This window comes from Mixophyes fleayi, chromosome 11, assembly GCF_038048845.1.
Source record: "Mixophyes fleayi isolate aMixFle1 chromosome 11, aMixFle1.hap1, whole genome shotgun sequence".
Lineage (NCBI taxonomy): Eukaryota > Metazoa > Chordata > Amphibia > Anura > Limnodynastidae > Mixophyes > Mixophyes fleayi.
Window position 1 is genome coordinate 14280066 of NC_134412.1, and position 24192 is coordinate 14304257.

Consider the following 24192-nt stretch of genomic DNA (forward strand, 5'->3'; position numbering starts at 1 on the left):
GCAAGGGGTGCAAATTAGTTTTTTATTTTGCACCTAAGTTAAATACTGACTGTTTTTCATGTAGCACACAAATATCAACTTTAAATTTCAGTGTACAAATAAGCTATCAAGTGTTTGTGTGCTACATAAAAGAACAGTCAGTATTTAACCTATGTGCAAAACAGAAAGCTAATTTGCACCCCTTGCATTGTAACATGGTTTTGTCCAGGAGACTGAAATAAAAAACTTCTTAATTTAAGATCCTTAATGAATCAGGCCCCACATCATTACTGACATTAATGTAATCTTTCCAAGTTATTAATGTTGTCCCAATTTAGCTCCTATAGCTTTACAATTAAAACACTGACAATAAGCAGTGTACATATTACTCATATTTAGATCTATTTCCTCATGTTCAAAATATTACCAGATCCCTGGAAGGGCACATGTTATTCTTCTCTCTTCCTGTATCTTAAGAGGAGAAAAATCTGTGTCTCTGTAAGCAGTCCATTCCAAAAATAACTTTTTTTTTCAGAGAATTAATTATAATAACTTATGTGGCAGTGGCTATTGTTAGCCACTGAAATGTAAATGCTCCTCGCCTAACAGTTATAGGCTAGTATCTTGCTATATAAAGTAGGGGGAGGAGAGAAACCTGCAGCCCCATCAATTGCCACCAAGGAAGGAAAATGGTGTGTGTGTGTGCATATATATATATGTATATATTATCTTCTAACAGTTTATTAATAAATCACTCAACTTCCTGGAAAAGTTAACAATATTCTTGTCAAGAGTGACAAGAATACCCGCTCCCCTCCCTCTCGGCGGCCCTGATTATAGTTATAAAGTTAAAAGTGCTATAATCCTGTGTGTTGTACTTAAATAACAATATCCCTTTATTTTACCCACTGTTCGCCTAGGTGATATCGTACCCAAAGTCAGTGCCATACTGGTATATAAGGCTGCCTCCGGGCAAACCAAACAGTTGGTGCAGTAAAGGTGTTAAAATTAACTTGACATCCTCACACTTTTATAAACAACTGAATAAAAAGCTGATTAGCCTTTGGTAAGTTGTCATGTCAAAGTGTGACAAGGAAAACAGCATTTTGATTACTGTGTTCATTTTAGGAAATACCCATTTATCTACTTTGTTCCTTCCTTCACCTTTTTATTAAATAAGTAAAATAGAAATAGATCCCACTGAGAAATCACAAAGGCGTTTGGGCCACTGCTTATAGTCCACAACAGATTCCTGACAAAGTTTGAGCTATTTTACTTTTTGTTATATATCTAATTAGTATTTAATTAATATTCAATTTTTTTTATTTATTATATTTTTGAGACATTATCCATTTACTTTCTGTTTTTTATTTTAATATTTTAATATTCATATTTTTTATTTCTTTTTTATGTATTTCTCTTTCTTATGCATTTTTTTCTTTTTATTAGATTCATTATCAGCAAATTATTCAATGAATTATATTTTTGCATTATTGTTTATTATATGTAATTTTTACTCTTGCTAATCTTTTTCAATTAGTATTTAATCCACCACTGTTATGTTACTCACCGTCATTTCTATTACAACTCCCATCACTCCATTTACTCTCTATCACTACTTTATGTACATGTAGCACCACCACAGTATTATAAACCACTATATACAATCACCCACTATTGTTTAACCATATTCATTAACCCAAACCTGAACAGGACATCCTCCAAAAGCCTTCTTCGATCTTCACTATCTTCCATTTGTTCTACTCTTCCATAGTTTGATCACCCATTTTTATTCACTTACTATACATTTCTGCCATTTACCAATATATATTTACCCACTATTCCTACCAGCCATATAATCATCCATAATATACTCCATTTTCTGTTTATTTAGTCTTTTGTTGTTATTTCACCAAATTCACTAATTATAGATTAAATCACCCTAAGAATTAAGTTATCAGAACCTGTTGTTGACAAGAGCTTCATCTTCAGCAACCTCCTTTCCCATGGGACCAGATATGTTCGACACTACTTGATTGTCCCCAAGACTTAATCTCGAGTAGTGATCCTGTCTAAGTTAATGGATTTTCGATTCAAAGCTTTGAATATGTGAACATGTTTTGCAAATCAGCTCTTAAGAGGTTAAATGAAGTTTTGATTATCAGCATGCAGGACTTATAGGTACTATTTAGCTGGCACTCTGGACTTTATTGGTTAATATGTGCATTTTGGTGCAGACCAAGTTTTGTCTACCATGGTGTATGCTTTTATTCCTATTGATTTGTTTATAGAAAGTTTGCAATAAACATTGTATTTATCTCTACACCTAGTGCTTACTCTGTGCTAGGGAACTATATAAACATTGGAGCTAAATGTCAACAATTTATTTCTAATCTGACTCATTGGAGGACACCGTGTTGTTAGCGTTCACGTGCTACAAAACACAGCTAGGCGACAGCTCGCCTCTGTCATAAAGAAGAAAGTCCTGTATGAAGCACTTGTATTTAAGGGATCACAGAGTTCCTCTGTGACTTCTAATATCTGCTATTGCACCATCTAATATGGATATAAATCATATATAACTTAACTTTAAAGTTCAATTTGAAGTTTTCATCAATATCTGGATTACTAAGGCTATTACTCATGTCATAGACAGCAAACTACATGTCAAATTGTACTAATTGTCATCACTGTAACTGTAGTCTAGCAGGTAAGTATTTTGGCAAAATATTTGCTTTTTTTCTTTTGCACAGTGAGTTGTCTATGTGACTATTTGAGCTCATTATACCTTACCAAACAAATAATTAAAAGAGCTCTAAAAGCACCAGAGGGCAATTTTATTCATATAGCCGCCCAAAGTTTTATTTGTCTCTTGAAGCAGTATGAATTAGTTCTGTGAATACATAATTATCCACCCTTATGAAACAGTAGCTGTGAAATCCAAAACTATGGTAAGGTTACACTATGCTCAATAAAATATTAATAAAAGTCTGATATAACCTAGTTTATCAATTTGATAATTAGATAGACAGGAATGAATGAACGCAGTGAATGCAATGTAACATAAATGGATCCACATAAAAGTACCAGAAGACCATTGCAAATAAAATGACAAATATTAAAAAAGTAAACAACATATACTTTAAAACACACAATTTCTAAATAGAAGCAGCCTAACAAATTCTTCCTGGTATAGAGCTATGATATTGATTTAGTGCAGGATACAGTCAGGCCCGGTGATACCTTTAGGCAGCATTAGGCAGATGCAGAGCATGACCCCATTTCCCCTCTGCTGGGCAATCACTCTGACAGACAGGGGCGATGTGTGGAAGCAGAAGTACACAGAGGGGAACTGACATGTGATCGATTTCTTACTGACTACTACAGGGAGGATGGATCAGCAATAATTAGGTAGGTGTCAGTGGAGGAATTAATATAATTTTTAGAAGTTACTATTGAGGGGGTTAGGCAAGATTTTGGAGTTAATTAAGAGGGAGTTAATGATCTTAATGGGTACTTTTGATGATGCTGAGAAAAGTAATCATTAATCGGGTTTATGAATTTAAATGGGATTAAATAATCACGTTAGGTTAATTAGTTATGTGGATGATAGAGTTAATGATTGCAAAGGGGATAAAAATGTTGAAGAAGTTGTTATTATAAGGCTAAAGGAGTTAATAATTACAAGGAGGGGTCAAATAATTATGAGGGGGATAATGGGGAAGTTAATGATTAGAAAGAGGTTCATTTTAAATATTGGGCATAATTAATAATGCGGGGGTTGAGGTTGATGAAGAGATTATTATGATGCTAATGAGAGATTTAATGATTTTGAGGTTAATAACTGATGATGAGGAGATTTATTGATGAGGAGGCTAATGACTATTATGAGACTGTTTATTATGATAAGGTGTTATTTATGAGGATCTGAGGATTACCTATGATGGGCTACTGCTCATGGGCAGTGCTGCGTGCTTGCCACTTAGGTTAAAATTGTAATGTGTGAGGAGAGGGGTGGGTGTGGTATAGATGTACTGTGTGGGGAGAGGGGTGGGGTGTTATTGGTGTACTGTGTGGGGAGAGGGGTGGGGGTGCTATTGGTGTAATTTATGGGGAATGGGGTTGGTATAGGTGTAATCTGTGAGAAGAGAAGTTTGGGGGTGGTATTGGTGTAATGTGTGGGAAGAGGTGTCTGGTGGTATTGGAGTAATTTGTGAGAGGCGGTGGGTATGGTATTGGTGTAATGTGTGGGAAGAGGTGTGGGGGTGGTATTGGTGTAATGTGTAGGTAGAGGGGTGTGGTGGTATTGGTGTAATGTGTAGGTAGAGGGGTGGGATGGTTTTGATGTAATGTGTAGGTAGAGGGGTGGGGTGGTATTGGTGTAATGAGTAGGTAGAGGGGTGGGGTGGTATTGGTGTAATGAGTAGGTAGAGGGGTGGGGGTGGTATTGGTGTAATGAGTAGGTAGAGGGGTGGGGTGGTATTGGTGTAATGAGTAGGTAGAGGGGTGGGGTTGTATTGGTGTAATGAGGAGTAGGTAAAGGGGTGGGGTGGTATTGGTGTAATTTATGGGGAATGGGGGGTGGGGGTGATACTGGTGTAATATTGTAAGGAGAGGAGGTGATATTGGTGTAATGTAGGGGGAGAAGGGTGGGGTGGTGTTGGTGCAATGTATGGGAGAGGGGAGGGGATGATATTGGTGTAATGTGTGGTGAGAGGGATGGCGGTGGTATTGGTGTAATATGTTGGGAAAGGGGTGGCGGTGGTCTTGCTATAATGTATGGGGAAATCAGTGAATGTGAGCTGCCCCCTGCTTTTTCTATCTTTTTCAGTTCATATAATGCCCAAAGTAGTGCCCCAGTTCATATTATGATACACAGTAGTACCCCAGTTCATATTATGATGTACAGTAGTGCCCCCTGTTCATATTATGACATTTGTAAAGAGTCAAACAGTAAGTCTATAGATTTGTATACATAAATAGCTATGCATAATATATAGATAATATAAATTATATTTAAATATGTGTATTTATTTATAAAAAAATATCTAAATAAATATTGCAATACTTATTGGACTAAAATGCTGTGGACCTTGGTATAATCAATCTCTGCTCTCTCACCTCTGTTCAAAACTGATTCTTCTGCTCCTTTATTAAAGGCACACATTTGGTTTTCTATGTGCACATTTTGTACCCAGTAGCCTGATTTACTATTGATCTTAAATCAGCCCCTATATGTCTATAATGTGTACAGCACTTCTGTCCTGAATCTCCTGCCATTTTCATAGGGAGGTCCATACGAATGTGGACCTCCTTCATTTAATTTCAAATTTTTAATTTTAAATGTAAATGTAAACCAAAGTGTAAAATAGTTTAGTAAATATGCCTATAAGTAGCAAAATTTAACAAAAAAAATCTCCTTGCCTTTGGTAACTAGTGATGTTAAAGTGTGACAAAAATAACAATACCTATGACTCTGGTGTCCACTTCCTATTCCATCATATTAACTAGGCCACAGATTAGACCAATCACATTATTCTCAGAAATGATTATAATGGTTATACGTGTAATTATCCCCCATGTACTTGGCGCTACCACCGTTACCCACCCAACAGCTCTCATAAAGAGGAAAGTCCTGTATAAAAACACATGCTTTTAAATGATCACAGAGTTCCTCTGTGATTTCTAATTTTTTTATATTTCACAGTAGAGGGTACATTACATCATGTATATCCACCTTTATGGTGGAATATGTCATTTACATCACTATATGGATTAACAAAGTGTATCACTCCAGTCATAGGCAGCAGACTGCATGTCAGATGTAACTCATTGTCATCACTGTAACAGCAGTCTAGAAGCAGACAAATTTGGCAAAATATTTACTTATTTTCTTCTGCACAGTGAGTTCTTTATGTAACTATTTGAGTACATTATCCAAAGCCAAAAGGAATAATTAAAACTGTTAAAAAGCACCAAGAAGCAATTATATCCCTAAAGCATCAAACAGTTTTATTTGTCTGTTGAAGATTCAGAAAGAAGTTCTATATACCCATAATTATCCACCCTTATGAAACAGTATCTGTAAAATGCAAGAACAGCACAGAAAGGTCATAACAGAATTATTGATGTACGAAATACGCTGTGTTGCTGACAAAAGAATTAAAGGATAAAAATCTATTCATTTTTAAATCCAAATATTGTTGGAAAATATTAGATATATCCATTGTACAGTATATGTACTATGCTTAAAACAGATACATTTAAAAAATCAATATAAATTATTGCATGGGTAAAAAGATTTCCTTATCTTATCTTACATCTGCTTATTATGTCTGCAAATATAAATTCAATTGCAGATGATAAATCAATCAAATATTAGGAACTCAAAGAAATATCCACAATAATAGAGCTTGGACCCTCCAGGAACTACAAATCTAATCCACAAAAGTGACAATTTGAAGCATTTGTTTAAATTTATTGGAGCGTGTATATAAAATAATCACAGCTAAAGCAGGTGGCCTACCCAATGAAAACTGACAGTCCCTTCAATCCATAGGTGTAACTTTCATGGATCCCAGGGAGTATGGTGGTTACAGGGCCCAGACGTGAGAAGGGCCAAGTTATGCCAAGTCACCGAACTCTGCTGCCCACTTATGCTCCCACACTGCTCTTGAAAGAGCAGAGCAGAGGCCTCTTATGATAATTTACCAGTACAGGCCCAGATTGATTCTATTGCGATCAAAGAGAGGGGTTTGGGAGGTGAGAAAAGCATCACTAGGACCATACCAAAATCTTGCTCTGGGACCTGGTAATTCTCTATTCGCCCCTGCCTTACTCTCTTGTAAAACACTTGCATCATAACATTGTTAGTGCAGCGAAGTTAGAGCAGGTGACCGTCACTAATATGAGTGCTGAGATTTAATCCAGCATTGCCATGCAGGTCTTTTACTAGATAAGATGAAAAAAAATCATCTACTCAGCCATAAATAGGGCTCATAAAATTAAAAGAGAGACATTCTTTAAAAAAATAGTGGTAAAAAGTTATCAACAATGTCAAAGAAAATATTACTTATTATGTTATTAAATCCGCAACACAAAATCATCAAGAAATGGCGAAATATTGGAATTTTCTCCACAGGGATCATATTTTGGAAGCAATTTTGCCTGATCGTTCCAAAGTAATTTACGCAAGAGCTCCTAGGGGCATATTCAATTGTTAGTGAGACGGGTGAAAATCCCGCGCTCCAAAAATAAATAAAATCCTGCGCTCGTTTTTTTTCCTGTTCGAGCGCTCGTTTAAAAAAAAAAAACCCGCTCAATTCAATTGTTAACATTGCATCCACCCCCTTGCGCTCTATTATTGGTCCTAGCGAGTTTGAAATGAGGAGTGGTTAAGGCAGTCATTTTAGTATAAAAAATTAATGCAAATTAATGCAATCAAGAAGGGCCCCAGCACTGCAAGCAACAATGCCCCCCCCCCCCCTCCCCAGACAGCAGATAAGATTTTTACAAGCAGGAACATTTTTTTCCATTTTCAAACATTTCTTGAACACTGGCCAAGCATGGACATTTGGAAGGTACAAATATTTGTGGGACAGTGGGCAAGCCGGACGGTACAAATATTTGTTGGGACTTTGCGTAAATGAGTGTGTGTAGGTAAAGCATCAGAAAACTGAGGATTTCTTCCATGGTGAGTATTTTTGTTTTTTTTGTTTTTAATAAAAATCTAAGGTGTACATGAGGGTGTTTACTGTATTTATTGGGGTTTTAGTATTTTTAATAAAGATTTGTGGTTGGAATGAGGGTGTTGTGCTTTTATTTAACATTTTGCTTTGTGGAACTACAGATCACAGCCAGCCGTGGGTGTAAGAGCATGTTGGCACTTGTGGTTCTACTGGGTGCCATGGGTACACTGGTGCTTGTAGTTAGACAAGTAGCAGCATGCCCACACTATTTAGGCCAACATGGTTGGCTGGAACATGTAGTTCCACAAATCAAAATTGTTTTTTTTGTTTTTTTCATACAAAATCCCCATTTATTACCCTACTACCCACAGCCCAGGGGTAGTAGGAAGAGCCTCAGTGCTATCGGCACTGGGCTGGGTGTCCCTAGGGGGGTGCCCCGCTTACATTTTTCAGCGGACCACACTCCCTAGGGAATCCAGGCCAGCGCTGAACAGTCTGTGGGTGTTTAGTTATTATGGCCGTGGGACCCAAACTGCGTTTCCCCCCCCCCCCTGCTATAGTGCCTATCACCCCGGCTGGTTTGCCTAGTGCTGGTTCAATTAAAATAGGGGGAACCCTACGCAAAAAATTTCAAAGATTTTAACACACACAGCAATAGCCTGCCAGCACTAGGGTTAAGACTAAATAGAGTGGGGAGCAAACGCTTTTGGTTTTAAAAAATAAATAAATAACATGCTACTTTTCACAATTTTGAGAGTTGACTGAGGTCAGGCACAACCACACCCCCACCTAAAAAAAAAAAATAAAGTTTAAAATACATGCACCATTAATGGATTTTTTTAAAGGGGGAACTTTGAAAAAATTATTAATTATTACACTGTTATTTTTTTAAAAAAATAGTACTTTTCAGTTTTCTGGTTAGTTTAATTAACTTTTATACCTATTTTTTCTGTTTAATTTCTTTTTTTGTTAATTTTTTTTTTTGTTAACTTAGTTTCTTTGAGCAGACCAAGGAGGTGCGAGATGAAACAGCAGATTTGCCTGTTTCACACACAGTGTTAAAAAACAATTGAATAGCTTTTTCCGCTGAGCGTTCGCATCCAGCCTATACTTTAACATTGACAAACGTTTGGAGCGCGATAAGACCGTTTCGGTAAAGAAAAAAAAAAATATTTGAATTGAGGGAGAAGTTTCCGCGCTCGAAAATAAGGAAAAAAAAAAAAAAGACTTAACGCGCTCGAACTTACAAACTCGCTAACAATTGAATACCCCCCTAGTCTGAAATAAATAATATGTCCCCTTTTATTGCTTTTGTATATAGAAAATAAACATAGAAATATGCCACAAATACACTAGTCATTATTATTGCTTATCAATAATAAATATTCATTTTTTTCCTTGTTACTAAAACATATTGTGTCATTTATTTATTAGTGTGCTCTTGGGGCAAGAAATTTACTGGTTAGACCTTTGGAAATTTAAACTTACAGTTAGCACATAAATAATATTACAAATATCCATAAGAAAAAGTAAAAAAAAAAAAAAAGTTTACATTTTTGATAGGGTTCATAACCCATTTCATGTGAAATCTGTGGGAATTGAGTTTATTAAATCAGATGGGAAAAATAGCAAATTAATTTTATTTGAAATAGAGTTGCTCTGGATTCCAACATCTAAATGTTGGATGCTAGCATCTTGATGGGAAGTTGGGAATGTAAATTTATCTTCGAGAGTTCTAAGTTTTCAGAATCTATTACATTTTCTAAATGCTACATAGAAGACATTCTTAAATGGGCAAGTTCACAAGTAGAGTTAATGGATTTCATTAGTTGTATTAGTGATAATCACTATAACTTGAAATTCACATATAAAACGCATAAAAGAGAAATTGAGTGTTTAGATGTGGCCTAACCATTTAGGGCCTGATTCTTTAAGGAAAGTTTAGGAAAAGTGAGTAAGTAAGGCAAAACCACGTTGCATTGGAGGGGGAGGTAGATTTAAAATGAGATGGCAGATTTATATTTGGGGTAGGGCATGTCCTAGATCAACTTCAAATTTCAGTGTACAAATAAGCTATCAAGTGTTTGTCTGCTACATAAAAAAAACGGTATTTTCCTTATGTGCAAAATAATAAACTAATTTGCACCCCTTGCAATGCAACATTGTTTGTCCAGAAAACTTGAGTAAGAAAACTTACTCAATTTTTTGCTTAACTTTCCTTAATGAATCATGCCCATTGTCACTACTAGAAATTTTATCAAGACTGTGGATATGAATTTTTATCTTCATTTATAGAGTTTCCATCTTAGTAGGTGGAAGAATAATATACAATTTTCTCAAGTTTCTTGTATTACGATAAATTGTAGCAGTATCCTACATTTCATAACAATTACCCATTTATTGTAATACATCCTAGTACTCTGAAGTGTAGAAGCCTGAAGTCTTGAGTCTATCTGATCATGCAAATCATTGGTAATTGAGAAATATAAGAATATTAGGAATCACCTTGGATAACTTAAGATGTCTTTTGATCCTTGCTGGTTGCCTTACACTTTGGTTTTGCGTTTCAGGTGCATTCCACAAGCACCTGACAACGCCGAACTTGACACACCGCAGGCTCCGGACAGGACGGACGGCTACAGAAGAAGACCACAGAGAAAGTTGATATGGCAAGACAACATAACTTATCTCGCAAAAGTTCACACTCTACTGTGCCTGCCAACGAGTCCCTCATCTGACACCAACAATACTTAAAAAAAAGCTATAAACATTGCGGGCCTGAGTTATTAAGGAAAGTAAATAAAAAAAAAGAAGTAAATGTTCTCTGGAACAAACCATGTTACAATGCAAGGTGGGCAAATTAGTTTATTATTTTGCACATAAGTTAAATACTGGATGTTTTTTCATCTAACACACAAATACTTAATAGCTTTGTTTTTACACTGAAATATAAAGTTGATCTAGGACATGCCCTACCCCAACTATACATCTGTCCTCACATTTTAAATTTACCTCCCCCTCCAATGCAACATGGATTTCCCCAGGTGCAGAGTTACTCCTTTTTTATGCTTTGCTCTCCTTAATGACTCAGGCCCTGCATGTTTTTGCATGCGTACTGCATTTATTGGTTTATCCATTTTTTATCATTTGCTGCTCTTTTTTTCACCTTTTAACATTGTCTGCTCATTAGCTATCTTTACGTAATTCTTATTGTTATTTTTATTTATTATTTATTTTTAGATATTTTCATCTTTTTCATGTACATTTGCATTTACCATATTTATTCCAATGTATTTATTATTTCACAAGAAAGCTACTAACTAGTTCAGGAGATTTATATAAGCACCACAAATCTGATTAAATAGGCACTAAGTAATATTGCACTTCTTACCTACCCTATCTTTGCTATTGCTTAATCTATATACCTAAAGGTTATAAGAAGCAGCATACTGAGTATACCCAGCATAGCCCACCTCTTCCAGATTAATACGTAATACATATTTTCAATTAAATATTACTTGTACACAATGGATCAACTTTGTGCAGTTATAGTTTGCTTCTAAGATTAACTTAATCCAAAGTAAAGCCTTTAACAAATAGATATTTCCTGCCAAGTGGGAAACAAACTGTTTAAGTACAGAACATATTACGTATTACAGGTGCACAGATATTTTTTCATTAGCTTCTGTTTTTTTCTCCTCACTGGCCCAAATGCAAGTTGTTTAAAAAGTAGGTCACTCATAGGGGTCCATCTCATAATGTATTATAAATCAGTTATAAATATATATGTTTCGCAAAGTGTCAGAGAAAGTGGGAAAATACCTAAATCTGGATTTACATAAAAGCCAACTTCCCATAGTCTTTAAAGTGAACCTAAACCCCCCAAAAAATATATTAATGTTTTGTTATACAGGGGATGTACTATCCATAGAAAACCATTGTTTTTTTTCCTTTTTTTAATTTGAAAAATAAAATATGAATTACAAGTTTGTCACACGACATGATTATACAATACATAAGCAGCTTAATTTAATACCTAAAAACATAATTTAATTTCATTGCATATTCAATATATCATATTTACTCAATAGTAAATACTTCTTCCAGGTGCTATCAATTTATCTAAATAAAGTCTATACCTACTCCAAAGAACCTACATTCGACATAGAACCTACTTCATTTAATAATTGAATAGGGGGATTAATTAATCCTAACCTTTTCTCATACCAACTCGTAAATTTGAAACATGATAAAATCTGTAGTTTTTGTGTGCTAGGTAATGTATCAATAAAGCTTTCCCATATTTCAAAAAAAGAGCTTACTCTGTTCTCCTTATGCAAAGCGGTCTCCAGCCAATCCATTTTAAAGGCAAAAAACAATTTTGTTTGCAATAAATCTAAGGGTGGCGGTTGCTCCTGTGTCCACATTTGCAAAACACTCTTCCGAGCGGCAGCCAAAATAATCAAGAGTGGTTTTCTGCTTCCCCTCTTTATACAAAAAAATATCATCACAATTGACAATACAGCCCATTCCGGGGACATAGGAACATAATTTAAAAGATATGTTGATGCATAGTGATAGACCTGGCGCCAAAAACGCCTGATATAGGGACATTCCCACATACAGTGAAAAAACGTAGCCTTTGAGCTATGACATTTTGGGCATAAATCCAATTCAGCTAAACATTTAGAAATAGAAAACCATTGTTTAAAAATAAATTATTCAGAAGTTTCTCACTGCACACTGCAATTTTTCCTTAAAAGTTCAAATCATTGTTAATTATATTCCAAAATGTATGACAGATTTTCACTCACTAGATGATTTACTATAATTATAAAGCCATGTTGGATGCTCAAATTATAGCTTGCCTATCTCCCTTGTCAATTGTACTGAATATAACAGTACTGAATATATTGGTCAGTATTTCAGTAAGGAATATATTGGGCAGCGCGGTGGCTTAGTGGTCATGAGTTCGCTGAGTGCGCTGACCCCCGTGTTTTGGCTTTGTTACAGGTTTTGACTAAAAACCCTGAAATATTTTGGTTTTGGATGTGGATTTAATTTAATATTGTGAAAAATAGGTAAAATTATGTGATTTTGAACTGTTTTTGCTCCTATATTACTATTTATAGCATTAACATTAATTTACTGTCTATTTTTCATATGACCTCCTTACAACTGTCCAAATATTCTCTGATTTTAAAGTCTGCAGCGAGCTGGCTGACTACAATTAGTGATACAGTAGCGGGAAAATACATGGCAGTTTACTAAAAGATAAAATCACCATTTCTGCTTTCATTTTCATTTAACTCCATATCTCACATTATAAGTCGACATTTTGGTCCTACATTTGGACCTTGGTCAAGACAAGAACATAGGACAGCAGAAAAGACAGATATTAAAATCAATACTCACAGGGCAATGTCATTGTGTAACTGCAGTTCTTACCACGCTTTATAACTTCAGTGAAGATGTCCATCGCTTCTGATGACATTAAGGAATCCCATACAATTCAATACACATGAGAACCATGGTTTCCACTGAGTGGCTAAAAGGTAAGTTCAATTTTAAGCAAGATTATGGAGCACAAGTGTTTCTAAATATTCAGTTTAAGCCACTAATCTCAATGCAATGTAACGCCTGCAATGAAAAAAAACAAGAAACCTGTAATAAAAAAAGATATCAAATTGTTGATCTCACATAGGGCCTGATTCATCAAGGCACGGATACTAAGTGCAATGTGCGTTTGTTTGAAAATGCCTATAAATCGGCTTTGCATACTCCCGAATTCAACAAGATCTAAAGATATGTGTGGTGATAAGTCAGGTCCGTGCAGTAAAGTAAATATACTGTACATTTTGACACATTATCCATTTATTAAACACATTTCTCTCATGTTCATAAAATGCAATATTTAATTTCTTGTTAAAGTCAAACTAAATGTTAGAAATGTCTTCATAAGAAAGTGTAAGCAGAGGTCTCTGGGGCTGGACATTATAACCAACAAATGCCTCTGATGATCCTCAACATTCTATTACTTATGTTCTTAATTTCCTTTGCCATAAAGGATGCGAGTTGGACACAAATCCGTGTGTTCTCACAGAGAGCCTGAAGTTTACAAAATCATAGATGCACGTGGAGAGTAAATTAAGGGCATTAATGTGCTGTAGTATAGTAGGGAATGCATATGCACGTTCAGCACGATCCTTTCAGATGCATTTTATTTTGCATCTTTAAAATTTTTAGCTACAAGTTCTACATTTTGCACCTACATGTTTTAAATTGATGATGATTAATGACATGTGCTTTGGACAGCATTCACTATGTTTGCTTGTCTTACAATGTTAACAAAATGTGTTAGTCTACAGTATATTGAGCTCTACAGTATACAGTGCAACAATTTGGTATTTCATTACAGGTTGTCAGATTTAAACCCCATTGAATTAGTGTCCTATTATTAAAAAATAATTTGATAATCTACTGTCTGCGATTAAAACCTTCTGGTACAGTAATCTCAAGAAGGACCCTTGTAATTACATAATGAACCACTTGCTTTGCCTGTTGCAAACAAGTAAAATGGTGCAGCCACGGGAATGTGAGGGCTCTCCACGATTGTACCATATGGTGTCCCACTGTGACTTTACCTTTGCTCATAGTAAATTGTAGAATCTACAAATCTACACACTGCATGGCAGGAATAGTGTAATGTGAAGTGTGCAGAGTCCATACATTCTCTAACATAAATGTAATGTATAATATATAGTAACTGTTTATTACGAAGCAGCCTACTTACTGTGACTTTACTAGAAGTAAAGAAGAAAAGTATAATACTGGTTGAAATCCAGGCATTTAGACTGATTATTTGTGAAAGAGATTTATAAAATCTGACTATTCACTGTGTGGAGAAGTTGACCACTGGTCTGGTCATTTGGCTATTGAATGGTTTTCAAAGTGACACCCCTCCTAGACTGTGCACGAAGCACTTGCTTTTCCGAATATACAAGCCTCAGCTTTCTAGTGTATAGATGCATCTGCAGCAAAAAAAAGGCATAACTTAAAGATGTATCCAAATCATAAACAGACATACAGTTAACCTAGCTTGCTTATTTAGGTCCCTACTGTACTTATCTTACACATTAATGCTGACTCGCCTCTCCGGGCCTGATTCATTAAGGATCTTAAATGAAGAGGATTCTTATTTCAGTCTCTTGGACAAAACCATGTTACAATGCAAGGGGTACAAATTAGTATTCTGTTTTGCACATAAGTTAAATACTGACTGTTTTTTCATGTAGCACACAAATATCAACTTTAAATTTCAGTGTACAAATAAGCTATCAAGTATGTGTGTGCTAAATGAAAAAAACAGTCAGTATTTAACTTATGTGCAAAACAGAACACTCATTTGCACCCCTTGTATTGTAACATGATTTTGTCCAGGAGACTGAAATAAGAATCCTCTTCATTTAAGATCCTTAATGAATCAGGCCCTCCAAGTGCAAGTAAATGCAAATGCAAGATATGCGTGGCTCAAAATATGGACTCAAGTTATGCATATATGCAGTGGGCCAAATTATATACAAGTTGCCTTTTTATGTGGCCAATGGACTTGTGTCCAACTCTAAATGACCATGAAATGTTGGCTGTAAAAAACAGGAATTTGCTTTATATTTATAAATGGAATTAGAAAATTGACAGCTAGAATCTGTTTAGTTGCTATGGACAATATAATATCTACATAAGTACTCACAAAATTGTAAGAGGCTTTGTTGATGAGTCATTACTTCTTGATGGACTAAAGCTTTTTTTTGTAAGAACGAGCAGATAGACACCATGTATTTGTGATAATATATGTGACTATGGAGAAAAAAAATATGTCTGCAGAATACCTTCTACATTTGTAGAAAGAGAAGTTCAGCACAATCTCTTCTTTGAAACACAAAGACAGTACACAGTATATTTACATTGACTAAAACCAAAGAGAGGCAAAAGCAGCTTTCTCTTCTTCTTCCATCTTTTAACGTGTGCCAGATACAACGTCAGGGATTTCTGTTGACATTTTTACTTAACTTTAATATGTTTGTGGTCATCTCACGTTGCAGAGTTGGCTCATAATCCCGGATTTCAATGTATATTACCTCACTGCATGAAGATACAAATATCTCATCAGGCATCAGCCATCAGCACAATCCTAACAAGAGAACATCATCCAACTGACTTCCAGCAGAATGAAGTTTTCTTACATTGGTGCCCTATGTGTCTTTATGACACTAATTGCTGCAGGTGAGTAGACTCCAATGGAAGCCAACAAAACATGAGACAGATCTATAGAGATAGAAAATATATAATAGATAGATAAACACAGAGAGAAAAGATATAATAGATAGATAGATAGATAGATAGATAGATAGATAGATAGATAGATATTCAAAGCTATATTAGACAGATAGACATAAAGAAAGAGATAGAAAGCTATATTAGACAGACAGAGATAGAAAACTATATTAGACAGACAGACAGGCAGAAAAGAAAGCTATATTACACAGACAGACAGAGAAAGAAAGCTATATTAGACAGACAGATATAGAAAGCTATAAACAAAATAAAGAAAGAAAGCTATATTAGATAGACAGACAAACAGTCAGTCATAGAAGTATATGGAAAGATATATTAGATATACAGACAAATATAGAAAGATATATTAGACAGACAGAGATAGAAAGCTGTATTAGAGAAAGAAGGAAAGAAAGAAGGAAAGAAAGAAAGAAAAAAGGAAAGAAAGAAAGAAAAAAGGAAAGAAAGAAAGAATTATAACTATATTAGACAGACAGAGATAGAGAGCTATATTAGATAGACAAACAGTCAGGCATAGAAGTATATATTAGACAGACAGACAGAGACAGAAAAATATGTTGAAAAGCTATAGAAAGATAGATCAAACAAATAGATAGATAGGTAGATTGATAATTAAAGCTAAAATATATTAGACAGACAGATAGAAAGATTTATTAGTTAGACATACAGACAGAAAATATATATTTGATAGACAGACTTCACGCTTCAATGTAAGGCCCTGTTTCTTCCCAACTTTTGATTCGTGCAAAATTCTGCAGCAACCTTACTTATCTATACTTATATAGGGCACTTCCTTAAATTCCTGATAACTAAAAAGGTTCTCCTGCATATAGAGATAGAGAGCTCAGTTACATAGATTGTCAGACATCTTAACTCTTGTCAGTATATGTGCACATTACAAGCTGATACTGTATACTTTTAACTATTATGAACTTATTTTTAATATGTTAATGTTGTATACATAGATGTCTGCTCTCCTGGGAGACTCCCATGGGCGCACGCAGGGGGGGTTTCTGGTTCTTCAGAAACCCCTCCCCTCTGCGAACAAACGGCACTGTACAGCAGCCGCGGCGGTGTCAAAGAAGCGTCCGCGGCAGTGCTGTATTGTACTACAATAGAGCACTACCGCGGATGCTTCATTGACAGCGCCGCAGCTGCTGTCCAATTCAGAAGCACCGAAATAGAGCTGCTGCGCATGCGCGGATGCATGCGCAGCAGCTCGCGCTCTCTCTCTTGTTTTTTTTTAAAAAATCCTGCGTTTGCCAATGACTCCTGAATAATGGATTGACCTCCTGGACTTCTATGAAAGAGCATATAATTTTCCCAAAGACTGCTTACATACATGTTCTGTATTCTACAGTGCTATTCAATATAAAAGTACTGCAGTTTAGTGGTTATGAGAGGTAATTGTAAGACAATAACACAGAAACTTGCTTGAAAACTTAGAGCAAATTCCATTGTCATGTCGTTTTGAAAAATTACTTTGCCTCCATGCCCCAGACATGAAAAAATCTATTGTATGCTCTATTGTTTAGAAAATATGTGCATGAACAGTTCTGTGTACATCACTGCTTAAAATAATGTTGCATTCTATAAAAAATAAATAAATAAAACTAATATAATTTGTTTTCTCCCTTTTCAGCTCAATGCAATAGCATCACATGTAATGAATGCTGGTCTATTGGTAGTACGGAATGCTGTGGAGTAAAGAACATGACATGTCCAGAAGACACATGCATGACTATTTCAGAATATTGTAACATTAGTAAGTATCCTCTTACACAGAGCAGTAAAATGTGTCTGAATGTGTATGTGTGGTTTATATGGTGGTATGATGTATAATATGTAAAACACCAGATTAGTATGTGAAAGACAGTACTTATAGCAAACCCCTGGTGCAAAATTATGAGAGCAAGCAGTGTTCAGGGTCCATCTACTGTTTAATAGATGTATTTTCAGCCTCAGAACAGAAGTACTATATCATCACTAGAACTCTGAGAAATATGTTTATACACGGTGATGTTTTCAGGTGTGGTGCAGGTTTGAGGAAGTAATACTTCAATTTTTAAAGTATAATGAAGATACTTCAATAGATTATGATTAATTTAATAGTGCTCAGTATTTTATTATTATTATTATTATTATTATTATTAATATTATTATCTTTTATTTAAAAGGCGTCATATATGGTCTACATCGCTGTACATGAAATTTACAGTAGAATAAACTACACAGACAGCAACAGTATTACATTATTAGACTAAACATAACAATACAAGGACCAGACATCTACTAGCTTACAGATTACACAGATAACTTGGTAATGCAGATCAAGATATTTAGGGGACAGTGAGTGAGAGTGAAGGTAAAGTCCAATGTGAAGTAGGCCTGGGCTCAAGATAACAGGGCTTGGAACTCAAAACTAGGGGTACAGAGGGTGATGGAAAAGTAAAAAGAGAACATGAGGAAAGAGAGCTCCTGCTCATAAGAGCTTACTTAATAAAGGAAATAGAAAGGAACAAATAGGGTGGTACCATGTTGGGGAGTGGAGGAGATAGCAAAGGCAAAGGAGTTAGGAGGAAGACTGATACAATTAAATAAAGATTTTAGTTTTAAGAGCACATTTGAAGAGAGAAGTGGTTAATCTGTTAGAGTTTGGGAGATCATTCCACAGGAGAGGAGCACCCCGGGGTGTGGGAAGAGGTAATCAGTGAGACAGCTGTCATTGGCAGAGCGGAGGAGGCCGGAAGGAGTGCGGGTAGATATGAAGTTGGACATGTAGGGGGAGAGGACTGTTTGAGGGCTTTGTAGGTGAGGATGAGAAGTTTAAATTTATTTCTGTGGGCCAAGGGGAGCCAGTGTAGCGACTGGCAGACAGGGACAGCAGAGATAGAGCAGTGGTAGAGAAGAATAATGAAGGTAGCGGTAGTGAGGTTAAACTGAAGTGGGTACATGGCGGGACTTGGCTGGGCCATAGAGGAGGAGGTTGCAGTAATGAAGGTGACAGCTTATAAGCGATTGAATACATTTTCGATACTTCACCTCTCATAGTTGAAGCGGCCTTGACTTTTCAATTGGTGAATGTGAGGAGAAAAGCAATCAATTATTGAAATAATGCATTTAAATTGCATACTGCCTAGATTCATTTTATAATACATTAATACACAAATTCCTTATTCACCCAAAATGTAAATGTGATTAAAAAATTTGCTTTGAGATTTTTTTTTTTGCTGTGGTTTTGTTGGGTTGTTTAATTCTTTTTAATTATTATTATTTATTTATTTGTTTCCTTTTCTTTAAGCTGGTATAGAATATCCGTCAATACGTAAAACATGTGGTAGTGGCAATCTATGTAACAGATGCTTCTCCCTCACGACTGGCCTTGGCTTTCAGGTTCTTGCTAGCACCCAGTGTGATGTAGGAAACGGGAGTAATGCAGATCTAAATTTCGCAAGTAAGTGGAAATACATGCAAGATTTTCATTCCTTAATGGCCATCAAACTGTCAATGTAATTATGATAATTATAATAATGTCTAAAAGAAAGTTGCAAAGAACAGAGGAACGAATCTCTAAGAGCCTAAAATGAAACATAAAGGAATACACTTTCTTGCATATTCATATACAATATATAAACTATATGGAAAAAATTATTTGGCCACACCTGTTAATTATTGAATTGAGCTATTTCAATCAGACCCGTTGCCAGAGGTGTATAAAATCAAGCACCTAGCCATGCAGTCTCCATCTGCAAACATTTGTGATAAAAAGTGGGTCGTTCTGAACAGCTCAATCACTTCAGGAGTGGTACTGTGATAGGAGGCCACCTTTGCAATAAAACAGTTCTTGAAATTTCATCCCTGCTGGATATTCCAAGGTCAACTGCAAGTGATATTATTAGAAAGTGGAGGCGTTTAGGAACAACATCAGCTCAGCCACAAAGTGGAAGACCACATAAAATCACTATATATATATATATATATATATATATATATATATATATATATATATATATGCTTTCTAATGAAAAAGGGACATCAAAGGGATAACAATAAATTAAACTCTAAAGCTGAATACTGTAGAATCCCCCACTGTACACTTTCCTGTAAATGACAAAACATGCTGAATGCAGTAAAAGATGCGTACTGTTTAATGTGTGTAGCGATCTTGCAGTCAGCAAAGGAGAGTGGAGAACCTTGGGATGCAAATATATATCCCAATTAAGAACATTTATCACATTGTCTGAATTTTTTTTTTTAGCACAAAAAATTTTAAGACAAAAATTAAAAAAACAGAACCAGTGAGGGGTGGGAAAAGTTGCCGCAGACAATGTGCGATCCAGATTTGTCCCTGGACAAAACAATATATAATGGTCAAAAATGCCTGACTAGTAAAAACCTCTGCAATCTCTCCCTCTCTCTACTGGTATCTTTCCACCACTATATAAGCATGCAGTGATTACTCAATTCTGAAAAACCAAAATTCTGAACCCAACTCTCTCTCAAATTAACGCCCCATCTCTCAGCTCCCATGCCCCTCTAAGCTTCTAGGGGGAATTGCCTACACTCTCCTCACACACTTTCTTACTGCAAACAACCTATTGGATCCTCTTCAGTCAGGAATTCGATCTCAACACTCCACAGACACTGCGCTGACTAAGGTTGTCAATGATTTGATCAGAGCTGAAACTAAAGGGCATTACTCTCTTCTTATTCTCCTGGATCTCTCTGCTACATTAGACACTGTTGTCCACTCTCCCCTCATACTAAAGATTGCAAGCAGGGCCTTCTTACCTCTCTGTCTGTATGTATTAACTAGTATAGATTTATTACTGTATTTGTTTCCAGGTGCTACAGAAATTGCTGGCGCTATGTAAATAAATGTTGATGATGATATTAATGATGAAGGACCATTGTTGTTCTTGTCAGTTAATGGGAACAAAATGGTAGCTAACTTGCCTATGATTAAATTAAAGCTTACACTGATTTTCATGCTCACAAACTTTGCAGTTGAATGTATAGTATTTTAAATATTCAATAAATTAGTATCATCTTTTTTTATGCCCAGAGATGAATTATTATGAAATATTTCTATGCTTTTTATTCCCTAATTCTCTTTGATTTCCAGTATTATATTATGCTTGAATGGAAAAACTCCTGATACACTTTTGATATCTCCACTATCCATACGGTGTATATTACCAGCTTGGCAATCAGGACTACATTTATGATATGGGCAAACCAGGCACTGCTCAATTAACAACTTAGGCATTGTTTCAATTAAACTTGTATTCGCTTTCTTATCTATTTTATATATTTTTGCCAGCCTCCTTGCACAGAGTAATAATTATGAGAGGTAGTTGTGTAGATGGGCACTGTGCACTTCTCACCGGGAGGGTGTGTGCATTTTAGCATTGCCAGCAATATGGGCTCTAACTACACCCTTGCCAACAATATGGTGTCTGCTTTTGAAATAAGTCAGCATAACAGAATCTACTTGGTATATTATTATTATTATTAATTTTTATTTATAGGGCGCCACAAGGTGTCCCTGGCGCCGTACAGGGACAAAAACAAATTACAATACAAGGTGAGACAGCACAGTACAGTAAACATAAAGCACAGTAACTCAGTAAGCTCAATGCACAGCTAGTGAGGGCGGGGGGAGTATCCGCAAATGACGGGGCCCAAAAGGAGGGCGCGGAAGACAGGGAGACCCCCAGAGGGGGAGGAGGACCCTCGAGGAGGAGGGCAAAGTAGCTGGAGAGCAGAGTTAGAAGTGGTGGAAACAGGAGGAGAGATGGCCCTGCTCAGAGGAGCGTACAATCTAAGGGGAGGGGTGGACAGACCGAGAAACGCAGGGGAGAGAGGGAGAGTAGAGGGACGGAGGCAGGGAAGTGGAAAGAAGGTGGAGAGGCAGAGGATAAGGTAGGTAGTTAAGTGGGAGACTGGAAGGCTTTTCCACCATCATGATCTGTGCCATGTATTTTTGCAATCATGTTGGACTCTACTTTGTACCCTTGTCACCAGATTGGGGTCCATATTGTATGCCCTGAGAATTCAGAAACTATGGATATCCATCTATGACATGTATGGAACATTGAGATGAACCTATATTTTATTTAAAAAACAGTTGAATGTATGAACTTTGCTCCATATAGAAATTTGTCATTTTCCTTCATAGCTATGATAGGACCCTACTTTTTTCTGTGGGGAAACTCTGCTCCTTCCACTATGTATACGCAAAAACATTGTAATGGTAACTCGAGTCACAATGAGCAATTTGAACACTGTGGATATTCAAACTATAATTTATTAAAAATAAACACATATATAACAATATGAGTACATATAATTATAAATATAAAATATCACCAACGAAGGTGATACCACTACTCTATCATATAATAGGATCTAAATGTTATCTAGCATATTAGAAAAGGAGCTCAAAACTATCAAGGTGCACCTATATGACTCTCTCTGGTGTCCTGAAAAATCCTTGCAACAAAGTGTTGATATCATAGCACTGAAACATTAAAGTCTCGTTCAATTATGAGACAATTTTAATTAGGGAGTTTGGTGTCCAATGAACGGAACAAATTCATGCAGTGTGGATGAAAAAATTATAGCAATCTACAGAGTACGTAGTGAAAAAGTATATATATATATAGTCTCTTACCAGATGAGCATTTTAAGTATTCAAGAGACTCAAACCTTGATCGAATGTAGAATTAAAGTAATTAAAAGTATCCTTCATGCAGTACACCATTATATTTATTGCTGTCATTAGATCTATCTAGAAACCGTAGGATAGAAAAGCAATGCACAGTATATAATATCTTATGTATAGATTGTCCAGATTACCATGTGCAGTGTTTGTACCTGTTATATATCAAGAGAAATCTATAAACCCATTTAAATATCATAATTTTTTGTATATTCATTCAGCTCCTATACTATAGTAAAATGACTGTAGCAATATGGAATTAGAGTGTTCATAGGTCTTATTATCTTTACTACTGTGTATAAATAATATGTAAATACTGTGTATTATTTGGTGTGAGCAATATATGTATATATTTGCTCTTGCTTGTTGTTTTTTCTGTATATACCGTATTTACTGCATATTTTAGAGACTCTGTGTTAGTAGTTGGTATCAATATTGAATGTGCTGGTGCTTTTATGCTTCACCGCTACCTAGCCATCATTTTTACACATTTCAGCAGTAGACCGTATGTTGAATGCAATGGATATAATGTTGTATGTGTGTGAAACATCCAACTTGTTCGTTGAAAAATAATAAAAACAAGATTATTTTACAATGTAAATTTTGTTTTCAGGAAGCTGTGGTGTATTGTCACCTAATGGCAAGCAGTGTCCAAGATGCTATAACGGTAGCAGTGCAGATGGCTGTGACAGCAAGAAAGATGACTTTGTTGCGTGTGTTGGAGAAGAATTCCAGTGTGCAGACTATGCTGGAGTAGTACAGTACTCTGGTAAGTAACCACTTGCATCAACAAAAAATAGCAGAGGTCAGACTGGTAGCATGGTAATAACAGACACATATTTGTAGTGCAACAGAGGATATTAAATACTTGAGACCACGCAAAACTTAGACAAATGTTCGATCAGGGTAACTATATAATTCAGAAGTCCAGCGATTTACAGTATTCAATTCTCTTTGTCATCCAAAAACAGATGAAAGGCTAAAAATCATCCTTCAACTTTAAATTCTGCTTTTAAAAAGACAAACCACCACAAAGATGTACATATATCCGGTCAAAATGCAATTGATGATGATGAATGACTGGCAGGACATATAAACTGGGTCATAATATCACCCTGCTTTCAGGTTCCCTGTACCCTGGTTAACTATATGTATGCATATATGCTCACTGGGAAAATAGATGGTGTTAAAGACTAATTAGTAAAGTATAACATTAAAAAAAATACAAGAAAACATTTGTATGCCCAAGGCATGCACCTAGTTAGTCTAAATGTTAAACACAGTTATATACAGTATATAGTGTGTATAAAAGTGTTTATTCACACTATATAAAAAGTGTTTCATTGTGCAAGCTCCCTGGGCACTATTGAGAGGAAGGAGCAGGGCATTAAGCATGGTGCCCTGTGTGCTGGCACTAATGGCACCCTGAAGATGGTATGTTATAGA

At 35.8% G+C, this 24192-nt stretch overlaps 1 protein-coding gene across 2 annotated transcripts in view; it reads left to right on the plus strand.

Moving 5' to 3' along the window:
• The window catches only part of LOC142107806 (uncharacterized), a 39282-nt gene that overhangs the window by 14600 nt on the left and 490 nt on the right, over positions 1-24192 (plus strand). Inside the window, exons 1-4 of one of the 2 annotated variants that reach the window (XM_075191426.1) lie at positions 15824-15950; positions 17665-17787; positions 19324-19476; positions 23360-23515. In XM_075191426.1, the coding sequence (XP_075047527.1) occupies positions 15896-15950; positions 17665-17787; positions 19324-19476; positions 23360-23515 (487 nt within the window). In that variant the 5' untranslated portion in view covers positions 15824-15895. Of the gene's footprint in view, positions 1-15823; positions 15951-17664; positions 17788-19323; positions 19477-23359; positions 23516-24192 lie in introns of those variants that run through there. The other variant, XM_075191427.1, reaches the window with a different exon arrangement.